General features: G+C 36.1%; 1 protein-coding gene across 1 annotated transcript in view; it reads right to left on the bottom strand.

Moving 5' to 3' along the window:
* Window positions 1-15: 15 nt before the first annotated feature.
* Nudc (nuclear distribution C, dynein complex regulator) overlaps window positions 16-12,435 on the bottom strand; it is a 103,108-nt gene continuing 90,688 nt past the window's right edge. Inside the window, exons 5-7 of the mRNA XM_072002126.1 lie at window positions 1,459-1,653; window positions 617-819; window positions 16-537 (exon numbers count right to left, since the gene is read on the bottom strand). Coding sequence (XP_071858227.1) covers window positions 486-537; window positions 617-819; window positions 1,459-1,653 — 450 coding nt within the window. The 3' untranslated portion in view covers window positions 16-485. The remainder of the gene's footprint in view (window positions 538-616; window positions 820-1,458; window positions 1,654-12,435) is intronic.

Genomic DNA, 12,435 nt, shown 5'->3' with positions numbered 1-12,435 from the left:
AAACACAGCCGACGATCTCTTTTTTTCTTACGTCCTTTATTCAAATTATACGAAATGTAACGTGAAAAAAAAAAAATGGTACAATATACATTTGTGCAGACCGATATTGTACTCGTTTTAGAGTATTAATCGAAACCGAACGCTTCGAAGATAGTTGAAAGAAAAGAAAATGGAATTACCAAGCGAGCGTTATTAAAAATCTAGAAAATTCTTTACCATAATCACGGATCCAGTGTTTGACTGGATCGTGGTGCCATCTCTGGCGCTTAGTAACATGCCGGGGATGCGTCGTACGCAAACTAATTAGCGCAGACTGCGATGCGACGATTAAGAAAGTCTAATAAAGAGTTTCATTGGATTCCCGACGGCATATACCGATAATATTTTCCTTTCGTATTTATGTCATATTTTTCTCGTATCTTCTGTATAATCAGTTTCGTCCAAAACCTTGAACATTCGGTCGTTTACATATTGGTCGAATCGTTTCAGTTGAATTTGCACTTAGAGAAGTCCATCTCAGGATGCTGTTCCATGAACCTGAAGAACAAAAATTTACGACATTTAGATCTTTAACGTTTAGTTGATTTATAGCAAGTTTGTGATTGTTGTCTCGTACTTTTTGATTACATCTTGCTTCTTTTGTTCGTCGGACGTTGGCAGGCCCAGTTCCTTCTGTCTCTGGTCGTACATCATCTTCTCCACTAGACCTCTGGTTTCACCGTCGAGATCGGAGAGTTTACTAGGCTCAGGATTCACTTTCTTCGTGCTGATCTCTGGGTCACAGACCACAACGTGCGCCCACCACTGCATTTTGTTCACCTGCGGAAAGAATAGGTGATTCCTGCTTTCAACCAACTGTTCGTTAAACAGAATCAGTGTTTGAAGAATCTCTGAATGTATTGGGTCTATGTATAAAAGTTGAAAGTTGGAATATTTTCGAAGAACAACCATTTTAAGTTAATAAGTTTTTCGAAGAACAACCATTTTAAGTTAAGATAATAAAAAGTATCGAATCATACCGTATTATTTACTTAAATAATAAATTTGTTTCTGATAGAAGTTGAAAATTAACTTGTGCAAACAGAAAAGGCTGAAAAGAATGCAAAAAGTCCTACCTCACTCTTCGTTAACTCGATAAACACAAAACCATCAATGAGATATCTATCATGATTAACCAATTATCGAAATACCAACAAACGCCACCGAATCCTGTCAATTAAAGATCAAGCAAACAGTTGCTTGTTAAATGACCACGATTTAACCTTCGCCAAAATTTTTTATACACTGACTTGATCATTCAAGGCCACGTCAAGTCAAACGAATTCTTTGCATATTCGATACCATCGGACAGAATTCCCGCTAGCGCGATAGCATCGTCGAAATCCTCGTTTGGACAAGGTCGCGTGTCCAGGAGACCGAAGAACGAATGAAATTGGCATGTTTATTCGCATCACTTACCTTCTCCAGGTTGATCAACAGCAGTTTTCCATCCTCGATCACCCAAGTGGATTCTTCCACTTTGACCTCGTGTGGAAATTCACCGTCGATGATCGGCGGCTGACCCTTGATGCCACAGGTCAGCCGCTTCTTCGTCATCGTCACGGCAACGTCCTTCGGCCTGGCCGAGAAGTTCACTTTCAGAGGCACTTTAATCTGGAATTAGACGATAATAAATGTTATTTCATTCATACGAAATGTGGCGCGAATCGGTTGCCATGAGTTGGCAGATTTATTCGAACTAGTTATGATAGTTTCACAAATAGAAAAAAAAAAAAAAAGAAAAAAAGAAAAAAGATTTCAAGGAGGCAGAGTTTATTGATGTTAAATTACGAATTTATCGGTATAAAAAGATTCTGAAAGTACCTTTCTGCTACAAAGGAAATGAGGTGATCATGCATTTCTTAAGTGGCATTATGTACTTTTCTTTTTATGTTCTTAAATTATCTGGTTCTATGTTTTTGCTTTGGTTTTTCTTACGTCGTTTAAGAATACGAAAAGAAATATATACAATGCTGTTTAAAAAGCGCAGGATGGCTGAGATTTCTTCTCGCCAATATATAATTTTACGTTATATATAATTATAAACATTGTATATAATGAACTTTCCTTTGAAATATTATTAACAAATATTACAAATATAAAAATTTATATATGCACATATCTTAGTCTCATTCGTTTGACATTTTCAACTATTCCTTCCACAAATTATACTTTTATTATTTAATTATTATTAAAACGCAATTTATTATTAATTGCCCTAAAAACTCTTTCTTTGTTTCTATATCTTACAATCTATCACGAGAAAAGTCTATTATAGAGATTAAAATAATAATCAATCTTATTGCTATCAGATGAGGTCTAATTGAGCATGAAAATCTTTAACAACACAGCACACGTATACCAATACAATCAACGACTAGCTCTTTCCTTTCCAATCGATAAATCCAATAAAAAAAATCGAGGTTCTTCGTTTAACCTCAAAGTAAACGATCTCCTCGACGTGCACAAACGACGTTCATCGAGTCTATCGTAACAATAGCGCGATTCATTTGATCGATGAAGGGATCGATCATGGTTCCGCACGGCTACCCTCTCAGTCCTTCTCGCGACTGCCATTTCATTGCGTATCATCGTGATCCACTTCTCCATCGTGGCCTTGGATTTCGGAAACCCAACGGTGCAGCCTTCGTGACGGACCTTGGGCAATTTAGAATCCAACGAACGAAATATACCGTATAAGGGGAGAAAAGAAGGGAGAAAGATCCCATAGTACGATAATAAAATTTACGCATTTCGCGAATTACTTTTTAATCACGCTTCTTTTTGCCCATCTCGCCATAATATCGATTACGGTGTTTGCGTATAATAATTTATTACATAATAATGCGGTGATTTGGCACACAAACTGTCGACGTTAAAAAGAATCGGGAGTTATCTGAACAAAAAGAAAGAGAGAGAAAAAAAAAGACAGTTCTACAATATATTTTAACGTAAAGTTTGTCTTTATGTTTTGTTTTATTACCGTGTGCTTCAAACTCGTATCTTTTGCCTTTGAACGAAGGTTTACGTATCGGTTTACCTACAGCAAGGAATTGGAATTAATCGGCTGTAATGAAAACGGATTCTCGGTTGATCAGCAGTCTGATTACTTTCATATTGTCTTAAGACCATTTAATAGAGTCGATGGAAAATGGGGTTAGTGGAAGTCGCTCACGAGAAGTATCATTACGAAAGGAAACTGCTATGAATGAAATCTGAATATGAAATCGCACGGCTCGTACTTTTACATCCAGAGTAATGAGCTGAATTAATCCGCCCATAAGGAATGCTTTGCCCCGTTCAAAAACAGACATAAGAAAGGAACATTCTTAAGGATCAAGCCGCCGCATTCGAGCAAGTGTTACATAATACAACTTCTAATACAAAAGTAACCCGTAACGAAATAGTAAAAAATAGGATTCCTAAGATTTTCAAGCTATTACACCTTAATATCGTTTCTTATAAGAATATTAAACTTTTTTCCAAAACCTCTGCCACAAAAAAAAAAAAAAAGAAAAAAGAAAAGAAAGAGAAACAAGTAACGAAACATCCAACAAAAAAGGTTTTCCAAGATACAAGTTACCATTTATTTCACAAGTATTATAAACTAAGTCTACTTTGACGATTCAAGTTCCCAATTACAATTCCCATTCACCGCAAAACCTCCAAACTCTGAAAATAAATATCAAGAAATAACACAACCAGCAGCAGTTCATCGATAAAACTTCATTGCATCGGCATTCCTCCCTATTTAATCATCTCCATAATCACACTCGTGAGAATCACTTCTCTGGAGGCAAGGATCCATCGATGTGGGACGTCCTCGGGTGGCCAGCATCAGGAACAATTAAATCCACGAAGTTCCAAAACCCTAGATGACCCATCGTGCGTATCCCGTGTAGCAATTACAAGTATTTGAAAGAAAAAAGAAAATCAAGACAAAGATCACGAACGGCACGTGGATTACGCGTCGTGGAATCATCATTATCATCATCGGCGTCATCCTCGCGTTAGACGTGTTCTTGGATTTCCAGCGTGACGACGCCGACGACCGCGGCGACGCTGAGCGTAGCTGAGAGCACCGGTGCGTGGAAACGGATCATGGCTACCGAGTTTGCGCGTTAACAAAGTGGAATATCATTACGATGAAACGACGGAGAGTATAACCGAGGGAAGAGGCTCGTGTCGCCGGAGATTATCCTCGATCTCTCAGCCGGCATTAACCAGACTGTGACACGAAAATTTGGATCGAGGTGGACAGACGAAAGAGAGAAAGAGAAAGAGAGAGAGAGGGGGGGAGGGGATTCGTATTTTGCAACTGTTCTCTTCGTCACGATTCGCTCGTCAGCTTTTATGCAGCTGATAAGAGAGTTTACATTTTCGGAGGAATATTGGCACGTGTGTAAATTTTTTAAATTTGCAGATACTTTCGAAATATGTAAGAATGTCATATGTGTCATTGTGTGTCTATTTATTATATTTTACAGGAATTATGTGTCATACATGTCATATTTATGATATCTCTCAGGAATTTCAAAACGTTTTTTCAATGTTTTAAAGAAATATACAACTGTGCAAGATAAAAACTTTCTCGCACGACTGAACTAATTCGCGAAATTTTGCAATTTCAATATTAATAAATATCCTTGGGTAATATTAACAAGTTTGATAATAAAACAAATTACAGTTTAGAAATAATTATCCGATTGTTCTATTTAATGAAAAATTATGAAATCGTAGGAAAGAAGTTGATAATTTCGAACTTTTAACTTGTCAATATACTAATATTAATAATTGGCAAAATATATATGATATATTTGTTTATATAAAAGTCTTTATATTTCTAAGAGCTTCTTATATTGAAAAATGAAATTCGTTTTGTACTCAAAGTTTTCTCTGAACTATGATTACAATAATTTATCAATTACTATATATTATTAGGTGTTTCTAAACAGAATGGTATTCTGATTGGGACTTTAAAATGATTTATAGTATTTTTGGTGTCTTTAATCGTAGTGTAACGATAAATATTCTTAAATCTTCGAGGAATTTTTATGTTAAAAAACTTTTTCGAAGTATAGTTTTTAAACGAATAGGTACGATTGAATCTTGAGAATTACGTAAGAGTGATTTTAGTAGCTTTTTCTGAATTCGCAATTCTTTTAGGAAGTTGATATTCTTCTGCATTTAATAACAACCACAACTTTATCGCAGCTGGCAACTGAACGGGTTTTACGATTTGGAAGAAAAGACTTGTTGCCATAGAGCAGATCGTTTTATGGAGAAATTAACAAGCGAACGTACGATAAGATTAACTTAAACAGTCTATTACTCGAAGAAAAAGACCAGCAGGAATGCTACATCCGTTTCTTATAAAGGAGATACGTAAATTGCAAAAATGGAAGCGTTTCAAAAGAAACACAGATCGTGAATTTAAAACTTGTCCTTTAGAAGACTGACGAATCGAAAGTAAAGCAACCTTGGAAGACTAAGGGATGTACGTGAGCAAATTCACGTCTCACACCTTGTCGATGTAGCTCTAAGTAGTCTCTAAAATTCTATTCCTTCGAAATATATTTATGTCAATAAGTTTACGATCATTTCTTTTTCATAATCTGCCCGTAGACATTCAAGCAACTGTTGCATAAGAAGATACTACATTACATACAATTTAACCAAGTCTTATTTTAAATAATCTAATTAAATAACCGTTACACAAGAATTCATCTGAAAAAAAGTTCACATTATCATTACTAATCTTTATATCCATTACACAAAATTTATTCATGCCAGCTTAACAATTATATATCTCCTCTCCATACACAATTTGAAGCAATCATTACACAAGAACGTATTTGAAAAGAGCTCACCTAGACGCTACAAATCTTTAGACCCATCAAGTGATCAACAGAGAGAAACAGCACATGAAAGCGTCAGAAAAACTTAATCAATTCAATTCGCGCTAACTGTAACAACCGCTCAAGAGATTACCGCCTATTTAACCAGATTCCTTATTATAATAACTCTGCTAACGCAACATCCTCTCAGACTCATTAACCCATTCCAATTATCTAGACTGCAGAGTATAATACCGATTTCCTCTCGATGCTATACAGGACGTTCCAGCAACTCTGTTTATTTGAAATGTCTTCGCTGTTAGAAACGACAAATGAAAGTATCGTATACTACTATAAGTGGATGTTTATGCATTGTTGGGAAATTTAAGGATGCGAAATTATATAAAATATCCAAAGCAAATTACTTAATATAATGTTTAATAGATGAAACAAATTTTTATGTAGATTTTATTTCGCTAGGTATGTTCGTAAGAATATAAAACAGCGTAAAAATCCATAGTGTAATCGTAAGTATGAAAGTTTCAAGGTTGCAAAGACATCCTAGTACGGTGGTACTAATTTGTTCACATGCAGCTATAGAGGAAATCTAAAGATCAATTTTATCATAATAACTGAGAATCACAGTGATGCAGGTCAAGACTGAGAATTCGTATTTACTCACGTATTTCCACTTGCAAAAATAACACGCCTGTTTTCATAATAAATTAAGTAATAACTTATGTAATCAATTTTTATAATAACAAACGTAGAACGCTGTTTCATGAAAACCATCGGTAGGTTAATTCATACCACTATAATTGCCAATCCCTTGGTCATGTCGCCTACTTCTTTTCCACTCTACGACGTATACAAGTAATATTTTTATTTCACATTTGAAGCAACGAAGAGATTTCAAGTGAACAAGATTGGTGAGACAGCCTGTATAATCGTACTGCTCTCCGCTCATTTAATCGTCTCACACTGCGTCATTAGAGGCATCGTTTCCGTGATTTCCAGTCTTCGTTCGCATCGAAGTCATCTTCACTTTGTATGTACACTTGCGAAATCACCGTCCTCTTCTCCACCTGTGGCCGCGTGTTCGTACCCGTGTACGCACGCGTCATTATGTACGGTTATCGTTTACGATGGAACGTCGCCGACAATTTGCAACCGGGGTGGGAGGAGATCCTGCAATTTTCAATCGACGCTCCCTCGTGCCCATTATCCCCGCCGCTCTCGCGGCACGATCGTTTGTTCTTCGCGTTTTTCTGAACTTGTATCATCCGCGGATACCACCAGGTTGCATGTTACACGGCCACAGGTTTAATATAGAGATTGTTCTGACGTTGCGCAACGCAGATGTCAGTGAACGGTTCAACGGTGCCTCAGAACGTTTAATGGGAGTTCATGGCGAGGGTAATTGAAGCGTTAGGGTATCGGGGAATGCGCGCGATCGGATCAGATAGCGTGCACGTTGGCAGTCGAGGGAAAGCACGTTTGATCTGCGATTCGATGTAGGTTTTTCTAATGAATCGAGGAAAAATGTAATTTCTTGGGCAGGGGAGATTAATTGACGTTACAAGCATTCCAAGTACCCTTGATTTTAGGTGATTAGGAAAATTTGTTAAACGCTTGATTAGCTGTCAATATTAGAGAAAGATTGTTCGGGAAACGAACGTTGGAATAATAAATTTGTAATTTAGACCTTGGAAGCTATATTCTTGAATCCCAAAGCTTCAATTCATAACTGTGAATTTTAACATGTAGATTTAATTATTCGAATTAATGTTCTTGCATTAAAATTTTTTTATTTCAATTTGTAAACTTGATGTTTTCGATGCAAATATTTGAAATTTCAGTCCTGCAGTTAGTTCTGCATTTAAATATCTGAAATCAAACCTTCGAATTCGATTTCCGCAATTTCAATTTCTATATGTTATTCTGAATTTAAATGATCGAACCTCTGGAAACAACAAATTAAAATTGAATTGAAATCCGCAAGAGAGATTGCAGCATTGCGGCGTAAAATCTGGATGGAAATAAGCAGCGAAACCCGGACGGATTTAATCTGATTCGTCAATCAGCACGGGAAACGATGTTCGCGAGGACGAACGGACGTATCGCTGGAACAATGAATTCCTTCTGTGGCGAAAACAATTAAGGGGCAACGGTGTGTCAGAGTTTGCCGCGGTTCTGTAACGTAGCCTTGAATTTGAAAGAACAAAAGGATGGATTACGCTAACTAAATGACACGATATGAGAACGTTAGGCGGCTGCGCTTTGTTTCCCTTTGCACACGATTCACCTACTCTATGATATTAAATTGGAAATACAAATCAGTCGGATCGATCCTCCTTCGAAACTGTCAATTACATTCTACAGATGAGATTTGTACCATATAAAAGAGAAATATTCGATTAAAATTACGATATAGCAGAATCGTATTTATCTGAATGTATCATCGAGCAAACAGAATAATAATTCACTGATTTTCCCTTTATCTATAATTTTTAATTTATACGTTATAATTCACATGTCACTTTCAGAAGTTATTTATAATCTGAATGTACTTTTATATTTTCGTAACCGTAGACATATTTCTACCAAATTAATGTAGAAAATAACAGAATGTGTTTTATTAAAGCTGGACAAAATCGAATCCAGTTCAACATAGAATTGCAAGGGTAATTGAGTACTAATTGAAATTTCGTTCCAATAATGCATTTTTACTGCATATTTCGTTCTCAACTCATTATACAAGGTGTGAATTTACTTTCGAATTCCTGTAAATGACCACCGTACCAAAAGAATTCTATAGAGGAAAATTAACAAGTATTCGCGTTTCCTTCTTTTGAACGTCGTGAGAGAGAAAGAGTACAATGAAACGTGTTTAACGATACTGCATGCTGCGTGAGTTTCAAGAGGAATTTGTTTCCTGTGTCCATATAGTAATCAGGCTTGCGGTTTTCGCCGTGACAGATCGAACACGCGTTACAACATGTATAAGGTATCCATTGGCGAACATTTCATTGAATAAGCAACTTTCTCTGGTCTGTTGACTGTCTACGCAGATAACTGTGCTCCTTGGGCAATACAACACGCTTTCTACTCGAACACTTAAATTCCTATAAACATCAATAATCTCTCCTAAACTAATCTCATTACGAAGTTGACTTGCTACAATTTTTACTCTTTGCTTCTATTATTGATATCGTGTAATCTGATCATAGTCATTTTTAGCTCCCAGGTTTCAAATCGAAGCGAATTAATTTTTTTATCCACACACAAAAATTATTTGTCGCTTCATTGTATGTTTATCAAAATTGATTTATCCGTACAACCAACCATAAGTGTTTATCTTACAATCAAGCTATTCCACCTATACAAAGTTTAAAATCTTTCGTTCAAAAAACCTTTCAAGAGAAAATCATTTGTCTGGAAATTCGGTTTCATCGGTGACCTTATTTATAACACGTAACTGTCTGACCCATGATGCGTCACATAACTCGTCATCATTACAGGGCCGAAGGCTAGTTTCTCGGAGAGCTTCGTAACTTTAGACAAAGTCACGCAACGGATCAACGAAACTTTCATCGTAGGTTCGTTCATCAATGGCCCAGAGGATCGAAGGTTGCAGCGCGTGGAACCGATTTATTTGGTGTCTTCGCCAAAATCCTTGGTAATCAAGAATTGACGTTGCTACCCGCTTACGAATTGTTGCGCAATCGAATAGTTTTCTCGTTACTCATTGCGCCGAATAACGTGTCAAAAATCACGATCGTCGTGACATCGAACCCTTTACCGATCAAAGATCATATTTTCCTGTCCGTATCTGGCAAATGATCGTCATTCGCCGATGAAACTTGTTCGACGATTTATAATATTTTTCTGTACGAAAAATGGATGTAACTTGTACCATTAATAGCTCATTTGTCATACTTAAGTTGATAATTTGATAAAGAGACGATATAGATCGAGTCGATAGAGTATATAGATTTGTCTCTACGATCGTATTTGGCCTAAGAAAAATGAAAGAAAATAACAAAGCATCGTAGCTTTTTCACATATCGTCTTCCTAAAACGCGTAATTTCAAAATTTATGTTTTTTAAAATTTTTTAAAGTCATATAACACATTTTTGAAATGTTTTCTTTCCTTTTGGGTTTAATAACAGGAATTCAATAATAATTCGCCGAGTCACGTACGATTGGAAGTTCCATTCAACGTCACAAGCTTCTGGTCACTATTTCGAGGAGGCGTTCGACGTTAGACTTGGATCGATTAGGTCGAACCAAGGCTGATGGTGCAGGTTTAATATTCATGCCGCGGGTACACGGTCAATGAGTAGTACTACGTTTAGATACAGCGTTAAAAAAGCATTGACATAGTAACGCGAGCGCCTTAAAGGCTGATACAATTGAACATCAATGATCTAGCGTTCTTATTATATTATGTATACACGTTTATATTTATAAATTTTCTTTTCAATCACGATCGAGTAAACGATTTCTCTCATACAGAATCGTTTTTGCTGTTTAACGAATGAGGTCGAAACGTACTAACAAAAAGCAAGAGTTACTAACTCGTATCTATCTTATTAACATATATAATATTTGCAAACGATAATGTACTTTAACACGAAACCATAACATTAATATTCTAACAGATAGAAACGATTAAACTTAACACTTTACAGTACTCGTTTTTTCTAGGAATCGTTTAAGCATTCATTACAAGAAACTGTTCGTGTTTAATTATACCACGTATGAATTAAATTAGGCTCATTTATTTATTATACTCGAGTATGAGTATCATATGATTTAGAAATTATACATATACATAGCCTGTATATTAATATCTTTTAAATCTTATTTTAATTACTAATGTTTAGTGGTTTTCATAAAAATATGAATTTACATAAAAGTCCATACTCTACTGACAATAAATTTACATCGATGCTTTCTAACAGAGAAAAGGCAATTTACGATTAAAGAATATACCACGTGTCCATTAAATATAAATCTAATTACATTCAAAACAACCGAAAAAAATCGATCCAAGAGTCGACACTGAGTCGAACACGAAACGAAAGGCATCGGTCAGAAAGTTTCCAATTTTTTCCCAACCTTTTTCACGGCGGCGATTGTTCGTCCGCTCGAGCAACCTTTGATCCGCAAGGACGCGATTTCCTTCCTTTCAACGTCCGATTACTTCACGCGAATAAATCACAATAAATAGCTTGTCGCGGGCGAACAAATCGCGGCCGACGACAAAAACGACCATCCACCGCTTTCGACGTTAATTGGATCATTATACCGATACAAACTACTTACGGCGGTCTTTCGATTGATATCGAACGATCTTTATATATAGACGAGCCTGATTATTAATCCTGACGTACACATGCTGATACTTGAAGCTCTTTGTGCTATACGATGTCCGATCATGCGTATAGACGATCGAAGAAAGGGAGTTTCTTTCACGGAAGAAGTCAAAGAGATGAAAAGCAAGAGAGAACAATAAGAGTCGATATTATCTCGGGCGACGATTCTCTTTATCAATACGATCGTTAGATCCCATTCCATTCAAGGTCAGCAGACTGTTCTCGAACGACGAAGTGCATTTACATTTATCGGGATGATCGTTTCTGCACTCTCACGCTCGATAACGAAATCCCGTGGCGCATCGCGTGCACAATGTTGCACTCTACGTGCAATACGCTTTACATTTCGTTGCTCGTGATTCTGATAGAGTAGTAGTGCTATATTGTTGTATTTTATAGCGCTACGATCTTCTTGCGGAATAATTTACCAAGTAATGGTAGCGGTGAATTGTACATCGTAAAGTAAATCGTGTATTTCTCTTCTATGTATTTACGATTTCATGTCGAATAGGATAATTGTAGTGATTTGTAATTCCTAATATTTCTTAGAAATCAAAGATCGTTTGTAGCATTGCATTTAGTTTATTAGCAAAGTTGATGCTGTTGTAGGAGATTTATTAGTATTGATGATATTATTTGTGACTTGTAAAATTTCGTTGATAATATTCCAACATTAAAAATTGTGCAAGAGAACTGCAGAAATTGTAGCACAAGCAAATTGTAATGCTTGTAATTTCGCGACAAATATATTTCGTGAACGAAACTACTGAATTCAGTGACTCACGAAAAATTTACAAGCCTATCTAGCTTTGTCTGTGTGCAACTTTCGATTCCGTTAATTGTGTCGTAAAAACGAGTGAAATTGGGAGATAAATGGATCCAGGTGTCAGGCCTAGCGAAGATAAATTAAGTATATAGTAAAAATTGAGATAAAGGCAATTTTTCAGTGAATCGTATATGGAAAAAGATCGTAGTACATAAAACTGATTTCTTATTGAAATCACACAAAAGTATAAATTATATGAGCTGTCGTTTCGAAGAAATGAGTAGCCTAATAAATCTATTCGGCACATATTTATATGTCGATAAGTACTACTAGCTTCTCGATATTCGATATTGTACTATGCCATTAAACTATTACCTAATAACAATTTGTCAAGTCACACCCTTTTGAAAC

This window comes from Bombus fervidus, chromosome 4 (assembly GCF_041682495.2).
Source record: "Bombus fervidus isolate BK054 chromosome 4, iyBomFerv1, whole genome shotgun sequence".
In the NCBI taxonomy this organism is placed as follows: domain Eukaryota; kingdom Metazoa; phylum Arthropoda; class Insecta; order Hymenoptera; family Apidae; genus Bombus; species Bombus fervidus.
This window is presented reverse-complemented; position numbering and strand designations above follow the sequence as displayed.